Source organism: Callithrix jacchus, chromosome 11 (assembly GCF_049354715.1).
Source record: "Callithrix jacchus isolate 240 chromosome 11, calJac240_pri, whole genome shotgun sequence".
Lineage (NCBI taxonomy): Eukaryota > Metazoa > Chordata > Mammalia > Primates > Cebidae > Callithrix > Callithrix jacchus.
Window position 1 is genome coordinate 77,800,337 of NC_133512.1, and position 19,287 is coordinate 77,819,623.

Sequence of the window (19,287 nt, forward strand, 5' to 3'; positions counted from 1 at the left end):
TAACCTGCCAGCAGGTACAGGCTAACCACTCTAGGTCTCCTCTATGCTGAGGGTTACAAAGATGACAGGATGATCTGCCTGCAGATAAGAGCTAACTGCTTTGGGTCTCCTCTGTGCTGAGGGCTGCATGAATGTTGGGATGACCTGTCTGCAAATGGGACCTACCCACTCCAGACCTCCTCTCCACTGAAGGCTGCACAGAGTCAGAATAATCTGTCTGCGGAAGGGAACTACACACTGCAGGTCTCCTCTCCACTAAGAGCTGGACACCTGTGGGGACGACCTGCCTGTGGAAAACAGCTATCCACTTCAGGTCTCCTGACAATTGTTCTGCCACTCAGTGAAGCTCCTCTCTGCCTTGCTCACCTTCTAGTTGTCCACATGCCTCAGTCTTCTTGAACGTGGGACAAGAACTCAGGATCTACCAAATGGCTGGACTAAAAGAGCTGTAACACAAACAGGACTGAAACACACCCCCACCACTCACCACATTGTGGACAACAAGAAGGAGAAAAGAGCTGTGGCCCTTTGGGGAGCCCATGCCTAGGGGCTCCCTGAGCCAGGGCTGTGACACCTTCTTTGGGGTTCTGCAGTTCCTGGTGTCTCTAAGCTTGCAGGTGTCACCGCATTCCCCTCATCCAGATGCAGGTACCTGCAGCAAAAGCCACATGCAGTACATCTGGTCCAGCTGCAGCCTCACATGGAACTAGCACCTGTGCTGGCACCTGGAGCTGCCTCCCCTGCCACAGCAGCCAGTGTGCCAGGCTGTGCACAGTGACTGGACCCTGCACCTGTCGCTCACACACCACTCGCCACTCTGTGCCTGGTTCGTGCTTGGCAGTTGTGCAGTCCGGGCTGGTTAGTGCGAGCAAAGTGCAGCCTGCTGGGCCAAGTAGGCAGAATGAGCCCAGTGGGGATGAGCAATACTCAGGCAGAAAGTGCTGCTGGCCACAGAGTTTTCTGGCTGTTGAAGTAACACCCTAAGGATCTTGTGATACCGGGTCCTGTCAATCCTCCTAATAAATCATCAAACCTGAGGGACAGTCCTGGAGACCTTCCACACAGTATACAAAATATTTAATATTGTGGAATTACAAAGGAAATTACCTATACCATGATGCTGGAAATTCAGGGAACTTTTTTCTTTGGGCCACTAGAGGTTAGGATTTAATGACAGGTACAATCATTGTCCTAGTAATCATGATCAAAAACACATCAATATAACGAGTAAAATGTAGAATCACGGATTCCTATGCATAGAAGGAATTTTTATGGCCCATGAGGCTAGCAGATTGGTGGATGACAGAAAGACCTCAGAATATAAAAAATAAATACAGCAAAGTACTTTAAGGGAAAAATCAACAACCTTCAGTAAACACATTATAATGACTTCTATTTAAATGTCTTATTTACCAAAAATATTCACCTTATTCTCTAGTGGAACATTTAAAAGCACTTATAAGCTATCATTTATATAATAGAAAATGAGAAATTAGTATATACATTATAGAAATTAATCTGTAATGAATAAATACTACTATTGCTAGCATCTACTCCATAAACAATTACAATCACTTTTATTTTATTTATTTTTGAGGCAGAGTCTCACTCTGTTGCCCAGGCTGGAATGCAGTGGCGTGTTCCTGGCTCACTGCAATCTCTGCCTCCCATGTTCAGGCAATTCTCCTGCCTCAGTCTCCTGAGTAGCTGCAACTAAAGGCACACGCCACCATGCCTGGCTAAGTTTTGTATTTTTATTAGAGACGGGTTTCATCACATTAGTCAGGCTGGGCTCGAACTCCTGATCTCATGATCCACCTTTCTCGGCCTCCCAAAATCCTGAGATTACGGGCATAAGCCACCACACCTGGCCCCACAATTCCATTTATACTGCAAGGAACATTTACAGCTGTCAAGAAATATGCTTCTCTATTGCCATTTGACATGTAACCACTCTGAAAGGTAGTAACACAAATGATGCTGGTTCATATATTCCTGTTTTGTACAAGAAAGATATAAAAATATTTTCATTTAAACATACCTTAACTATTTCTTCAATGAAACAAATGTGAGAAACAGGATCTCTCTTCTTGGCCAGTACTTTTTGTAGATGTTGTACCTTAAATGAAACAAATGTAAAGCTTAGGCACTAGAAAAAGCAAGGAAAGGGAATTATAAAACAATGATTAAAAAATAATTCATGAGTATATAGTGAAACTCAAATGTTTAAAATGGATGGCAATCCTCTTTACAAAAGAGTATGAGCTCATAAATGCAAAAGAATGACAAAACTAGAAAAAAATCAACTACTAGGATAATTTACATACATTTAATCAGATAGTGGAGTTATTTTGAATGCTCACTGATTAAAAAACCTGCCCAAGGTGACACAACTTGGAATAATCAGGAGTTAATCCATATTAACGTTCTTTCCACTCCTTCAAATATTTACCTGTCCACAAACAGCATAAATATGATCCATAAGTTTCTCCATATTGGTCCAGAGTGAAGCACGCAAAGCTGCAGTATTTCCTGGGGTTGGCATGGTAGATCGTCCAGGACCCCCTGGTTAGACGTGAGAAAGAAATATGAAAAATAAAGTTTTCCAAAAGCAAAAATACAAACACGTTATTATGAGAAGCATACAAAAACTAAAAAATGAGAAGTTCCTTCTTCAGGAAATAATTTCTTGTAAGAATCAACCTTTTATATTTAAGAAATAAAGGGACCCATACCCGGGAAGAATGAAATGGAATTGGTGAAAATGGTTTCCTTGAAGGAGTGTGTGTGTGTGTGTGTGTGTGTGTGTGATCTCCCTTCTTTCTTAAAAAAAAAAAAAAAAAAAAACCCTAAAACTGAATACAAAAAAATACCAAAACAAATGAAACAATATGTATATCAAATTGACAATATAACCACACAATAGGAAAACAATTTCAATTCATGGAATTTTTAATCAGAGAACCCTGACTTTAGTGAGATACATTTACGCACACACAAAAATTACAAAAAAATTAACTTCACTTAATAGATTTTTGCTGGATGTGGTATTGAAGCAGTAATCTTGAAACTAGTTTAGGTATATTTTGGAACAAAGCAAAATAAGGTGCTCAGTGTAAACAGAATAAACATACAAATAAGTAATGGGAATTAGAGGTATTTCTCAACTGTACCCACTGGAAAGACAATGATTATGCAATAGTATCAAGCACATCTAGTATCCAAATTTTGATTTCTAAGATCAAAAACAAGCAGAATTCAGTAGAAAAAAGAGTGATTTCATATTCGAAGAAGTGAAAATACAAGGTGAATCTGGTAGATATTGTACCAGTGAGCAATAAAGTGTTTGAAGACAAACAAAATTTTTCAAAAGGATACAAGAAGTTGACTGGAGGGGGCTTCCACAACACAAATTTCAGAAAATTTGGCTATCCAAAATAATACTGATAGTAATGAATTATAAAACAATGATTAAAAAATAATTCATGAGTACATAGTGAAACTCAAATGTTTAAAATGGATGGCAATCCTCTTTACAAAAGAGTATGAGCTCATAAATGCAAAAGAATGACAAAACTAGAAAAAAATCAACTACTAGTATAATAATAAACAGGAAGAGTATCAATGGATACCAAAACACTAAGTGAAATGTTATACAGAACAAGATATTCATCATATAGTCTCAAAGTATGCACCTATAAATTACTAATTACAAAGAAAAGAGCGTAATATTATAAGGAGCAATCTGGCATATGCCGATTTAACATAGTGATCTAATTTAGCATTAGCAATAATAAAACAAACAAATAATTTTATTTCCTGAGATGATGTAATAGAAAATGCACATCATCATCCTACCACCAGTATGTTTACCCTGAAGCTAATCACAAAGAAAATATCACATAAATAAATCCAGGCAAATTCAGATTACGAGGCTCTCCAAAAAAGCGTTAATGCCATAAAAAACAAAAAATGGCAATGGTGCTGTTTTTTATTAAAGAGACAAGACAGTCAACAGAAAAGCATGATCCCTGATTGGTTCCAGTCAGGGGAAAACCAACTTATACAAAGAACATTATGGGGAATAGAATTTTGAGTATGAACTGAACGTTAAATAATATTAATGGATCAATACTAAATTTCTACAGAGTGAGACTGTTTAAGAATGTTCTTGTATGTAATATGCACAGGAAACTATATGTAGAGGTCTGAAATGTTTCAACATAAAAAATAGAAATTTTAATCCCAAATTAAAAGGCATAAATTTCACTCCAAACTAAGGTTAAATACCAGACAGTTGAAGAGCTTACCACTGGTTAAGACAGTCTATATCCCTGCTTTTAGAGAGGACAAGATAAAGAAAACCAGAGGCACTGTGTGTGTAACCTGCCTCACTCTAGTTTTTCAACAATTCAAAAAAGAATTGCATGTACCTTTAGCAAACAGATGCGGTTATTTCTTTCATCTGATAATAGTAGCAAGCAATAAAGAAATCTATGAGAAAGATATTGGCTTTAAAAAGATAGATACTACCTGTCTGAACACTGCATCTAATGAATCCTTAGAATATTTGCAGTGCTACGCAAAGACTATTTAGGGAAGGTATACAGGAAATGGATAATACTCTAACAATCTGCAGCTGTCTCACATGTTATATAAAGAATGAACTCACAACAGTGAGAAAAGTGTAAATAGTGCCTTCATGAATACTAAAAAATACAAGTCAAATTCCTAGAATATGTATGACTTGATTTTATTATAATTATGAAACCCGTTAACCTATTATTCTTTTAAATACAAGCAGAAATACAAGATACTGTCATTATGAGTTAGCTTTAATAGACTCAAGGAACAAAATAGTCTCTTAAGTTTTATTTAAAAAGTGATAAAAGAAACTAAGAGTTCTTCAAAAAAATAAAAACTTGAAAACAATTTCTAATTAATGATGGTGGAGTAAAATCATTTTCTTACTCTCTTTTCTTGAATGCCAATGAAAAGAAAATGAAACCAAAGGTAGAAAATGTCAACTTCAAAGAAACAAGGAATCAAACAAAATTCAAACCTGAGATTATGAAGCATGCATGCCAATTGGTGTAGATACATTAAAATGAAGAAGGAACCAGAGAGATGACACCTTAGATCATTACCAAGAAACAAATGGTGCTTAAACCCAATTGTAAGAATGTGCCCAAGCTATCTAAGGATTCTCTGATTAGAGCTGAGATCTACAGATATGGACAGGCCAGGAAATGTTCAACATTGCAAAATGACAAAAAAGGAAAGCTGAAGGAAAATCATAACAAACTGAATATTCATGTTGTTTAAGAATTAGCCCCTGAGCATGGGGAGACTACTGGAGGTAAAGTGAGATGAAGAAAAAAGATACTGAGAATGCTAGGATTCAACACAGAAAAAGCTTAAATAGCTTTACTGGGAGCCATACTAAGCTCCTCAGTAGTATAAAATTTGAGATGTGCTCCCAAGGTAAAAAGAAGTAAGAAACTGGAAAATGGTGATTCCAGACAACAAATTTGAATTGCAGACTGCTTCAGGTATCTCCCTTCAGCCATTCCTACACTATTCAATGAATAGCTAGCACCTTTCAATGACAAATAATCATGAACTTAACATAGACACTGGGGAGGGGGGCAGGAAGGAGCAAAAAAAGGAATGTAAGCTAAAAGCAATGATAAACATAGATCAGCAAAGAAACAACAGGAAGGGATATTCAGTTTTCCACTGTCTCAACATAATTACTGAAAATATACTGGAAAAATATTATAGAGATTAGGACCATATTAGAAAAAACAAAAAATTATAAGACACAAGGGTGAAAAGGCATAAGTGGTGAAAAGACATATGTGAAATACATAAGAGGAAATAATACAAAATGAAGTAAAATACAAAGACAATGGAAGCCAAGTGAATAAACTTCAAGCAAATATTAAGAGAATCAGACCTCCACATTCATGACACCCTCTCTTCTACAATATGCCCAGCATTAAGTGCAAGAAGATATGAGACATGGAAAACAAAAACAAAGAATATCTAATATATGCATAAAATTCCTGAAAAAAACAAATGGAAGAGAAAAACATTCAATATACAATGGAAGAAAACTTTTATATAAAAGGGAACATACTTTAACTCAGGAAAAAAAATAAAACCTGACACAGAGCATTCAACTCTGTAACATATTATAAAGAAAGTACTAAACTTCAAAGATAAAGGAAAAACCATCTGGATAGCCAAGAAAAAGCAAGTTAGTTAGTGGGCGATAAAAATCTGATTAGTCTCGTAATTCTCTAATATAACACTAAAACCCAGCAGTGGGTAAAGGAATGTCTGATGTTAGATTGGACCCTTTATTTTCCTGGCCTTGTCTTTCACATGAAGGGACTTCAGCTAAACTAACTTTCTTGCCTTCTTTCCCTACGTCTTATTCAACCCTCCCCATGTGAAGAGGAGTGATGAGTGAATCTGAATAAGAAACTGAGAATTGGCTCAGTCCCATCCTTTCTCTCTTGTTGAAGCTTTGCATGTATAAATGGTGTATTCTGACCAACATTCTACCAGTGGTAAATATAGTGGGGAAGGCTGAATTGGGAAATAAGTTTAATTTTGAGGTGATATATTAAAAAATCCATTTGGCTACAAATCTAAGCTATGCCTTCAGTGCACTTTTTTAACAGTAATAAAACTAACATTACAATTATCATCTTTTTGTCTCCTAAATTTGTGTCTCATTTTCCAATTCAGTGGGGGAAGCCAAACATTCTTTTTTGGGACACCAAGAGCTACAAAACTCTAAGGGAAAGAAAGTATAAATAAAAATTTATACCTGGCCAAATCATATAAGCCTAAAAGCAAAAGACACCACCAATTATGCAAAGAATCAGGGAGCACAGTACCCATGAAATATTTTTGAAAAATCAACTAGATTACAATATCCAGCCAAAAAAGAAAAGAATATAGAAATGGAAAGGTCCAGTATCATCTCTATGGAAAATAGTATGGAGATTTCTCAAATATCTAAAGTACATCTGCCATTAGATCCAGCAATTCCAATACTGAGTACTTATCCAAAGGAAAATAAGTCATATATGAAAAAGACACCTACACGTGTATGTTTATCAACAGCGTAACTCACAGTTGCAGAGATAGGGAACCAAACTAAGTGTTCATAAAACAATGAGTGGGTAAAGAAAATGTGTGTGTGTGTGTGTAATTGTACACACGGCAATTACACACACACACACACACACACACACACACCATGGAATAATATTCAGCCATAAAAAAGAATGAAATAATGTCTTTGTAGCAACTTGGATAGAACAAGTAGCCATTATGCTAAGTGAAGTAACTCAGGAGTAGAAAACTGAATGCCTTACATTCTCACTTATAAGTGGGAGCTAAGCTATGGATACAAAAAGACAGAGTGGTATAACGGACACTGCAGACCCAGAATGGGAGGGTGAGAGGGAAGTGAGGGCTAAAAAACAACACATTGGGCATAATGTAAACTACTCGGGTGACCATGCACTAAAACCTTAGACTTCACCACTATACCATTGATCCATGTAACCAAAACCCACTTGTACCCCTAAAGCTATTGAAAAAACGAGAAAAGAAATGCAGAGGTCATATTAAAAGACTAGAGATTAAAATCTTTTAAAAATAGAAGAAAATGAAAAAAATATTAATCATTCAAATATAATATAGCTAACAACAGGCAAATGAGGATGAGGGGCGGGTAGGGAAAAGTTTAAGTATGCCTATTTCCAACATTTAGTAGTAAAGACTCAAGAGACTTAACAACAAATGACTTCAATTTCTTTTTTTTTTTTTTTTTTGAGACAGAGTTTCGCTCTTGTTGCCCAGGCTGGAGTGCAATGGCATGATCTCGGCTCACGGCAACCTCCGCCTCCTGGGATCAGGCAATTCTCCTGCCTCAGCCTCCCGAGTAGCTGGGATTACAGGTGCACGCCACCACGCCCAGCTAATTTTTTGTATTTTTAGTAGAGACCGGGTTTCACCATGTTGACCAGGATGGTCTCGATCTCTTGACCTCGTGATCCACCCGCCTCGGCCTCCCAAAGTGCTGGGATTATAGGCGTGAGCCACTGCGCCCCGCCGACTTCAGTTTCTTACGTTTTTTTGTAATCTTTCATTCATTACTTTTAAATGTAGAGGTATCAATTAAGAGGTAGTATTTCTTATGAAGCAGCATTAATCAAAAATTCATTAAGTCCTTGATTTCACATAAATTTCTAATTATTCTGTTGCATTAAAAAGAATAAAAGTATTTTATTTTAAAAAGAATACTTCTAAAACTGGTGAGGCTAAACTAAGGTGCTTAAGTTCACACATATGGATAATACTATAAAAAGAAAAACATGGGAAGTGATTCATATAAATGTGAGGATAATGGTTACACATGGGAGAGAGAGGGACTGGTTATGATTGGTATGAAACACATAAGGAGGTTTCTGGATGGCTGGTTTTGCCTAGGAAGTGTTCACTTTATAATAATTCATTAATCTGCATGTTTCATTTATGTTTTTCTTTCTGTAAGTTTCATTTTATAATAAAAAGGTATTTTTTAAAAGTATGTATCTTAAAATTCCATTTATGCCCCTCCATTTATCCTTCCATAACATATAATGCACAGATAAATGCATGGACTACTATTCACTATATGGTAACAACTACAGTTTCTGGGTGATGAAATTTGGATATTTGGTGTTGCCTGCTTTGTATCATCACCATCTCTCTTCACTGTTTAATATTCACGTTTTAATGTTAAATATTTCAGACATATAAAAAAGCATATAGAGTAACGTTATGAACACTAACCACTAAGCGTTAAGAAATACAACATTAAATAAAGTGAAGTTTACACATCCCCTCCTTTGCTGGTCTCATTTCTGTTGCTCTCCCGTCAGATGTAATGGTATTGGGTTTTGTAGTTTGTTTTTAAGAGACAGAGTCTTGCTATGTTGTGCAGACTGGATTCGAACTCCTGGGCTCAAGTGACCCTTCTGCCTCAGCATCACAAGTAGCTGGGACTACAGGCATGTGCCACCATGCCCGGCATTGGTATCTTGAATTTGCTGATCATTGTTCCAATCCATGTATATACACTGTTAGCATATATGTGCACATGCACAAACAACTTATTATAGTCTGTCATGTTCTTAGGCTTTAAATTGGTATCATGCTGTATGTATGTTTCCGCAACTTTTTTATGTACTGTTTTTGACCATTATCTCTATCGGGAAAGTTGTTAATTTAAATGCTGTGTATTAATCCCCTTAATAAACTAGTTTATCTTAACTTAATAAACTATGTTTGTACTTTTTCACTATTGTAAACAATGAGGTAACAAAAATTATTTTTTTGTGTTTTGAGTTGGAGTCTTGCTCTGTCGCCCAGGCTGTAGTGTAGTGGCAGGATCTTGGCTCACTACACCTCTGCCTCCCAGGTTCAAGCGATTCTCCTACCTCAATCTCCTAAGTAGCTGAGACTACAGGCATGTGCCACCATGCCTGGCTAATTTTTTTGTATTTTTAATAGAGAAGGGGTTTTACCATGTTGGCTAGGCTGGTTTCATTCTGACCTCAAGTGATCCACCTTAGCCTCCCAAAGTACTGGGATTACAGGCATGAGCCACAGAGCTGGGCAGGTAGCACAAATTCTTACATATACATGCCAGAGTTTCCCTGCAGTGTATTCTTAGAAAGTTTAACATCACGAGATGAACAAATTATTCACCTTAGAGATAAAATTAATAAAATTGAGTAAAGTGGATAAACCATTTTATTCTCCTATAGTTTCCGAGAGTTTCTGCTCTTGTCCAGAAGTTAGTTCTGCCTTAGATCTTCCAATGTGATAATTAATTTGTATTTCCTTAGTAACTAGTTTCATCCTCCAAAAAGAGGCTGAGCATATTCTCACATGTTTATTGAATGTGTTCTGCTGTGATCTGCCTTTTCATACTCTTTATCTATTTTTTCTCTTGGGTTGTTTACCTTTTTCTTATTGAGTTACAGGCTTTTTATTTCTTATGTTTTAATCCTTAAAATTGTATTGTGTGTGTGTGTGTGTATATATAAAACTTTTGTTCTCTTATTAGGAAGTCTCAGATTGAAAATGACATCATACGCCATCACACTCATCATTGCCACTGTCCATCTCCTGTGTACTGGCTCTGTTAGATACTCGTCAGATGTGAGCTGTTCACTCCCAGAAACACACTGACAGAATCCAATTATGTTAAGTATTTTTAAAATTATGAAATAATCTTATACTTACAGAAAATTTTAAGTATTGCAAAAAATAAATTCCCTGAACCACTTGTAAGTTACTGACATGAAGTCCCATCATTCTTGAATATTTTAATGTATTTCCAACAAACAAGGATATTCTCCTACACAACCTCAATATAAACAAGATCAGAAAATTAACAGTAATACTGTCTATAAAACATTTTAAAATAAAAAATAATTGTGATTATTCTTTTAAAGAAAATAATAAAGAACTGATGCTTAAGGTTTCTATGTTAAATCATGGTATGTACTTGTCAACACATGGTAAGAAGGCAGCTTTAAACTCTTTATTCTCTCAACAAAAGAGGCATAAGTTAGGATTGACAGCATGTGAATAACTGCTTTCATTTTTTTCCCTTATTCTTGACAACACAAGAGGGAATGAGATTAAACTGCTCCTGGAAATTTAAACACTGTATCAAACTTTCTGAGAATAATTGCTGGGAAAAGCTAGGAGTAAAATCTCCTTTGGCAATTTCTTTTCAAAGATCTCCTTCTGGAATAGTTTCAATAAAAACCTATACAGAGGCTAAGGCTAACCTTTAAAAAAATCTCTTTAAGACCTAAGATTCTTTTATCTCTTTTTATCTAGTACAACTTATAAGTTATATATATTCAGTATTACTTAAGGTCATATTTATCTAGCAAATATAAAAATAATAATAGGCCAGGCATGGTGGCTCATGTCTGTAATCCCAACACTTTGGGAGGCCAAGAAGGAGGATCACTTGAGGCCGGAAGTTCAACACCAACTGGGGCAACATAGCAAGACTCCATCTCTATTTTTTAAATAAAAAATTTGAAATCTAAAAAAATTAAATAAAAAATAGCCACTTTTTTTTTTTTTTTTTTTTTTTTTGCTATTATCTATGGATCAGGAACCGTTATTAAGTCAATGAGTTATTCAGTTTGTCTTTAGAACAACCCTGGGATGGATCAGAGTGCCTTCAACAGAAAAATGAGAGAGGAAAACCAAAAACATTAAGTATAGGTAACTTTTTGGGGGAATTTTCCTGAAGATTGGAGAAATAAAATACAGGTCATAGAGCTGAAGAAAAAAATCAAGATATATTTATTTAACTGGTTTTAAGCAAAAGGAGATACAATAACACAAGTGTATGTGAAGGGAAAGAGATGCAAAGAAAGATACATTGTCAACCTGATGGAAAGAAGGCATCTGCTGAAGCAATACCTTGGAGTGATGGGATCTAATACAACTGCAGAGTGCTTGGTCTTTGTTGGGAGAAAGCACAGTTCATCTCTACCAACTGGAAAGAAGAATAAATATAAAGGGAAAAATGAGGAGATGGGGTGCCAGCAAGTAAGTGAGGGTGGAAGTAATCTGTGGTATTTTCTATCTACTTTGATGGAGAAGTGTGTGTATGTAAATATCATCAGGTATGTCTTCGTAGAAAAAGGTTTACAGATTGCTAATGAAGGCCTACTCTTCTCTACCTTGACTCTACCTTCCTTTAATAGTTTTGTTTAGACATTATTATAGTTGTAATGTTCCCAAGAATTTCATCAGTTTCTATCTCCACAGTTAGTCACTATTTTTCCTGGGTACCAGGATTATCATAAAGCAAAGTCCAGAAAGCTAAGATAGAGATGGCATTCCTTAAAAACATTTTCAATCTCAATAAGAAGTCCATAAGGATTTTAGAAGAAAAATATGTTCCTTTCTTTTTTTTTTTTTTTCTTTTGCATCTGTTTCCTCTCAACTAAATGACGCTAGAGTTTATGGATCTTTATCTAGAAGTTCTGAATATACCAATTGGCCAGTTCAACTCACTGATTAGACAAAAAAGATAAAAATAAATTCTGAAACATAATTTCTTCTCTCATTTTCTGTCTACAAAATAACTGAGTCATTAGATTGCTTTGAAACATGAGTGTTCACATACTATTCAAAGGACTTCTCAGTTATAAATAAATAAAGAAGCTAAATATAAAACCACATCCATACCTCTCAAAGCTGACTGAGAAGGCTGAGTCAAAACTTTTACGTCTAATGCACTGTTGATATTTTCTTCCAAAGTAGCACAATATCCATCCACAACATTGGTAATAGTATCCTTCAAAGTTCCAAGATTATGGAAAACCTGAAGAGCTGTTCCGACTTGAGTTGGATTCTTTAGAAAAGGTGGGGTGGGGAGGAAACAGATACAAATAGGAAAACAAACAAAACCAATATAAATATACAATTTTAAGTGGTACTTGAGCACTACTACCATATTTAAATATTATCATATTTTAAAATAATCAAAGACAAGACAAAACACAATTTGAAATAAAGATTATTTTTAATTATTTCATAAAAAACAAAGTTAAAAACTGTTTCCCCCTTACCATTTTTTTGCCCTCCTTTAAGAAATAAGAAGTTTTGAAGTCTGTTGTATAATATTCGAGCTTATTTAAAATCTACTACCAATCCCTATAAAAAGAATCATGCTAGAAATAGTATTTGTTACTTCTCTATTTGTTTAGACAATAAACAAGTTCTGTGGAGCTGATTGAGAGCTGAATCATGTAGACTATGCATTATATTTCACTGACCCATTCATTCATTCTAACTACAAATATTTATACAGCACTTACTGTGTATCTGTCATAGCTCTGAGAGCTGGAAAAACAGTGAAACAAAATCAATTAAATTTCTTCATGGATCTTGTATTTATTAAGAACTGGGGCCGGGCGCGGTGGCTCACGCCTATAATCCCAGCACTTTGGGAGGCTGAGGCGGGTGGATCAAGAGGTCAAGAGATCGAGACCATCCTGGTCAACATGGTGAAAACCCGTCTCTACTAAAAACACAAAAATTAGCTGGGCATGGTAACGTGCGCCTGTAGTCCCAGCTACTTGGGAGGGTGAGGCAGGAGAATTGTTTGAACTCAGGAGGCGGAGGTTGCCGTGAGCCGAGATCACACCATTGCACTCAAGCCTGGGTAACAAGAGCGAAACTCCGTCTCAGAAAAACAAAACAAAACAAACAAAAAAAGAAATTGAGGGCCAGGCGCGGTGGCTCACGCCTGTAATCCCAGCACTTTGGGAGGTCAAGGCGGGTGGATCACGAGGTCAAGAGATCGAGACCATCCTGGTCAACATGGTGAAACCCCGTCTCTACTAAAAATACAAAAAGTTAGCTGGGCATGGTGGCGTGTGCCTGTAATCCCAGCTACTCGGGAGGCTGAGGCAGGAGAATTGCCTGAACCCGGGAGGCGGAGGTTGCCGTGAGCTGAGATTGCGCCATTGCACTCCAGCCTGGGCAACAAGAGCAAAACTGCATCTCAAAAAAATAAATAAATAAAAATAAAATAAAGCAGAATATCAGATAGTAACAAGTGTCACAAAAACGTTAAGTAGGGAATAAGAATAGAGAATGATGTGAATTATTATAGAGATTATTAGTTGCAATGCATGTCTGAGGCAATATTTAAACAAAGACTTGAGTACTGAGGGAAGGAGTCAAAGGAGGATATTGGAAAATACAGATCTAAGCAGTGGTATTAGCAAGAGTGCTGAGATAGCCATGTGCTTAGTATGCTAGGGAAACCACAAGGTGGCCATGATGGAACAGAGTGATATAAATAGGTTGTTGGATTTGTGGCTAAGTTAATGAGTTAATTATCAAGCTAGAAGTTGGGACACTGACATATGCTTTCAGGTCCAAATAACTCAAAATCCTGTTTCACGCATTAGTCAGTGCCTGTTATTAGAGACACATGGTTAAAATGTCAAATTATTTCATTAACTATTTAGTAGGCTAAGTTTATTTTAGAAGGTTACCTATGCAATCTATTGGTGTTATTTTAATAATAGTACATGCTGCAGACATACACATAAACTCACACACAGAGGCAAAGTAGAATCAGCTTAAAGAAAATAACAGGAAACGTGGCTGGTGAATGACAATACTCATTTGAGTTTTTAAAGAATTAAACAAGAAAAAGAAGCAAATGGATATTATTACAAATTAAAATGTTCTAATAAAAAAGCTTAATTTACTATGGTCATAATAGAATTTATTATATGTTGTAAATTCTCTATTAAGGCATACCAACAAAGAAAAACAAGCTACTTCATAAAAAAATTACTTGCTTTTACTGTTTTCTTTTTTTCTTTCTCCCTAGACTGTTTTTTCTTTAAACTTTTTAGTAGAAACCAAAAATCAAAATTAGCTGTAAAGAAATTTCCCATGTCATTATTTAAGTGTATGTGTAATCCAAGAAAGCACTACTGCAGCAACATCAAAGAATACTTTCACCTCATAAAACTGGAAGACAGATATACTTTAAAATTATATTTATTGCCTTTACTATTCTCAAAGGATCTTAAAAGCATAGCTTTTTCACGCACAATACAGTTTCAGTGTTCTCAGCTGAATGTACATTATAAGATTTATGTATAAAATTTAAAAATACTTAAATTTTTCACTTGAAACATCTAGCTAAAATAAACCAGTCTTCATAATTCTCCACTCCAAAAATTACTAACTTCCAACTTCTCAAAACATGTTTGAAAAGGTTACTTCTGAAATCTGTCAGTGTTACTTTAATAGTATATTACATATATATAGCTCATCATTAAAGAAGTATATATTACAACACTATTTATAACACAATTTACAATATTTATAATTCTAGAAGTAATTTTAAGCATGTCAATTAACATGATCATTTTCTCAATGCCATTTGTATTTATAGTTTAATACATAAATTATGCTAGTTAAAAAATTATAATTATCTGAGAATTCTTTAACACACATACAGAGTAGTATGCTAATCATGTAAGCACAGCTTTATTATCACAAAGTGAACACACTTAGTTAACTGTCACCTATATCATGAAGCTAAGTATTACCAGCACCTTTGAAACTTGTGTAGCTCCCCAAATGGCACCTTGCCAAATAGTATCACTATCATTACTTCTAAAACCAAAAATTAATTTGGTTTTGAATTTCACATAAATGGAATTATATGATAGTATTATCTTGTGGCTTGTCCCTTTTACTCAACATATATTTGTGAAATTCTTCCATGCTGTTGCATGCAGCAATAGTTAGTTGATTCATTTCTTATTGCTGTGCAGCATTTCATTGCAGTAATTTGCCTTAGTTTATCCATCCTACTGTTAATAAATAACTGACTTAACATGCTGCCATGAACATTCTACTATGCCTCTATTAACGAACACATATACATATGCATTTCTGCAGGCAAGAGTAGAATTGCTCACTCATAAGATATGAGTATGCTGGGAGTTTCTAGACACTGCCAATTCTACAAAGCCATTGCAGCAATTTACACTCCCACCAGCAATATATGAGAACTGTGGATGCCCCACAAATTTGCCCAAAATTCAAATAATCATTCCCTTTAATTTTGGCTATTAAGTGACTATTACGATTTTGATTTGTATTTCTATGATGATTAAGAAAGTTAATACTTCTTGCATGGTAATTATCTTTTTGGATATCTTCTTTCATGAAGAACTTATTCCTATCTTTTCCCATTTTTTTAACTAGTTATTTTTAGTCATTTACCTATAAAGTTGTTTATATATTTTGGATACAATCACTTTGATGATTATATGTACTACAAATATGTTCTCCTATTTTTAATAAAGTATTTTAAGGAAGAGAAATTCCTAATTTGAATGTAGCCCATTTTATCAATCTTACTCTCTATGGTTTAGCACTTTTGGTATTGTGTTTGAAAAGTGTTCCCCACTCCACATTCATAAAGCTATCTTTCATTCATAAAGCTATCTTTCATTCATAAAGTTGGTGGCTGGCAAGATGGCCAAACAGAAACAGCTCTGGCCTGCAGCCCCAGCGAGATCAACACAGAAGGTGTTTTGTAGATGTCTATAAGGTTTGCTTGGTTCGGAGCTGAGTTCAAGTCCTGAATATCCTTGTTAATTTTCTGTCTTGTTGATCTGTGTAATATTGACAGTGGGTATTAAAGTCTCCCACTATCATTATCTGGGGGTCTAAGTCTCTTTATAGATTTCTAAGAACTTGCTTTGTGAATCTGGGTGCTCCTGTAGTGGGTGCATATATATTCAGAATAGTTATACCTTCTTGTTGCATTGACTCCTTTACCATTATGTCATGTCCTTCTTTGTCTTTTTTTGATTTTTGTTGGTTTAACGTCTGTTTCATCAGATATTAGGATTCCAACCACTGCTTTTTTTTGCTTTCCATTTGATAAATAGCCTACCAACCAAAAAAAGCCCAGAACAGATGGATTCATAGCTGAATTCTACCAGAGGTAAAAAGGGGAGCTTTGCCATTCCTTCTGAAACTATTCCAAACAATAGAAAAAGAGGACTCCTCCCTAACTCATTTTATGAGACCAGCATCAGCCTGATACCAAAGCCTGGCAGAGATCCAACAACAACAAAAAAATTTCAGGGTAATATCCCTGATGAACATCAGTATGAAACTCCACAATAAAATACTGGCAAACCAAATTGAACAGCACATCAAAAGCCTTGTCCACCCCGATCAAGTTGGCTTTATGCTTGGGATGCAAGACAGGTTCAACATATGCAAATCAATAAACATAATCCATCACATAAACAGAACCAATGACAAAACCACATGATAATCTCAATAGATGCAGAGAAGTACTTCAATAAAATTCAACACCCCTTTATGATAAAAACACTTTAATAAACTAGGTATTGAGGGAACAATTTATACCTGGCCAAATCATTTAAAATTTAGAACAGACCTCAAATAAATAAGAGCTTTTTATAACAAACTCACAGCCAATATCATACTGAATGGGCAAAAGCTGGAAGCATTCCCCTTGAAAACTGGCACAAGACAAGGATGCCCTCTTTCACCACTCCTATTCAACATGGTATTGGATGTTCTGGCTAGGACAATTAGGCAAGAGAAAGAAAGAAAGGGTATTTGAACAGGAAGAGAGGAAGTCAAATTGTCTCTGTTTGCAGATGACATGACTGTATATTTAGAAAACCCCATCGTCTTAACCCAAAATCTCCTTAAGCTGATAAGCAACTTCACCAAAGTCTCAGGACACAAAATCAATGTGCAAAAATCACAAGCATTCCTATACACCAATAATAGACAAGCAGAAAGCCAAATCATGAGTGAACTCCCATTCAAAACTGTTACAAAGAGAATAAAACACCTAGGAATACAACTTAAAAGGAATGAGAAGGACCTCTTCAAGGATAACTATAAACTATTGCTCAAGGAAATAAGGGAGGACACAAACAAATGGAAAAGTATTCCATGCTCAAGGATAGGAAGAATATGTACCATGAAAATGGCCATACTGCTCAAAGTAATTTAAAGATTCAGTGCTATCTCCATCAAGCTACCACAGACTTTCTTCACAGAATTAGTAAAAACTATTTTAAATGTCATATGGAACCAAAAAAGAGCCCATATAACCAAAACAATTCTAAGCAAAAAGAACAAAGCTGGAGGCATCATGCTACCTGACTTCAAACTGTACTACAGTAATCAAAACAGCATGGTACTGGTGCCAAACAGATATACTGACCAACAGAACAGAATAGAGGCCTCAGAAATAATGGCACAAATCTACAACCATCTAATCTTTGACAAGCCTGACAAAAAAAGGCAATGGGGAAAGAATTCCCTATTTAATAAATGGTGTTAGGAAAACCGGCTAGCCATATGCAGAAAACAAACTGGATTCCTTCCTTACACTTTATACAAAAATTAACTCTGGATGAATTAAAGACTTAAGCATATGACCTAAAACCATAAAAACCCTAGAAGAAAACGTAGGCAACCATTCAGGACACAGGTATGGGCAAGGACTTCATGACTAAAACACCAATAGCAATGGCAACAAAAGCCAAAACTGACAAATGGGATCTAATTAAACTAAGGAGCTTCTGTACAGCAAAAGAAACTACCATCAGAGTGAACAGGCAACCTATAGAATGAGAGAAAATTTTTGCAATCTATCCATCTGACAAAGGGCTAATACCCAGAATCTACAAAGAATTTAAACAAACTTACAAGAAAAAAAAAAAAAAAAAAAAATCCCACCAAAAAGTGGGAAAAGGATATGAACAGACACTTCTCAAAGGAAGACATTTATTCAGCCAACAAACATATGAAAAAAAGCTCATCATCACTGATCATTAGAGAAATGCAAATCAAAATCCCAGTGAGATACCATCTCATGTCAGTTAGAATGGTGATCATTAAAAAATCAGGAAACAGACACTAGAGAGGATATGGAGAAATAGGAACACTTTTATGCTGTTGGTGGAAGTGTAAATTCATTTAACCATTGTGGAAGACAGGGTAGTGATTCCTCAAGGATCTAGAATGAGAAATACCATTTGACCCAGTAATCTCATTACTGGGTAAATACCCAAAGGATTATAAATCATTCTACTATAAAGACACATCCACACGTATGTTTACTGCAGCAGTGCTCACAAAAGCAGACTTGGTACCAACCCAAATGCCTATCAATGATGGACTGAATAAAGAAAACATATACACACTGGAATACTATGCAGCCATAAAAAAGGATGAGTTTGTGTCCTTTGTAGGGACATGGAAAAATCTGGAAACCATCATTCTTAGCAAACTCAGGAACAGAAAACCAAACACTGTGTGTTCTCACTCATAAATAGGAGTTGAACAATTAGAACACAGGGACACAGGGAAGGGAACATCACACACCAGGGCATGGTAGGGCATGGTGGGGCATGGGAACTAGGGGAGGGATAGCATTAGGAGAAATACCTAATGCAGGTGACAGGTTGATGAGTGCAGCAGCCCCTAGGGCACATGTATACCTATGTAACAAATGTGCACATTCTGTACATGTATCCAAGAACTTAAAGTATAATTAAAAAGAAAAAAGAAATTAAAAAGTAAAAAAGATAAAACATTTGTACATGAAAACATCCATAATTAGCATCAATAACA

General features: G+C 35.7%; 1 protein-coding gene across 5 annotated transcripts in view; it reads right to left on the bottom strand.

Annotated features, from left to right (window-relative positions):
• The window catches only part of COG5 (component of oligomeric golgi complex 5), a 377,608-nt gene that overhangs the window by 156,408 nt on the left and 201,913 nt on the right, over positions 1-19,287 (bottom strand). For all 5 annotated transcript variants that reach the window (XM_078343129.1, XM_078343126.1, XM_078343128.1 and 2 more), the window contains exons 8-10: positions 12,298-12,463; positions 2,453-2,565; positions 2,042-2,119 (exon numbers count right to left, since the gene is read on the bottom strand). In XM_078343129.1, the coding sequence (XP_078199255.1) occupies positions 2,042-2,119; positions 2,453-2,565; positions 12,298-12,463 (357 nt within the window). The remainder of the gene's footprint in view (positions 1-2,041; positions 2,120-2,452; positions 2,566-12,297; positions 12,464-19,287) is intronic.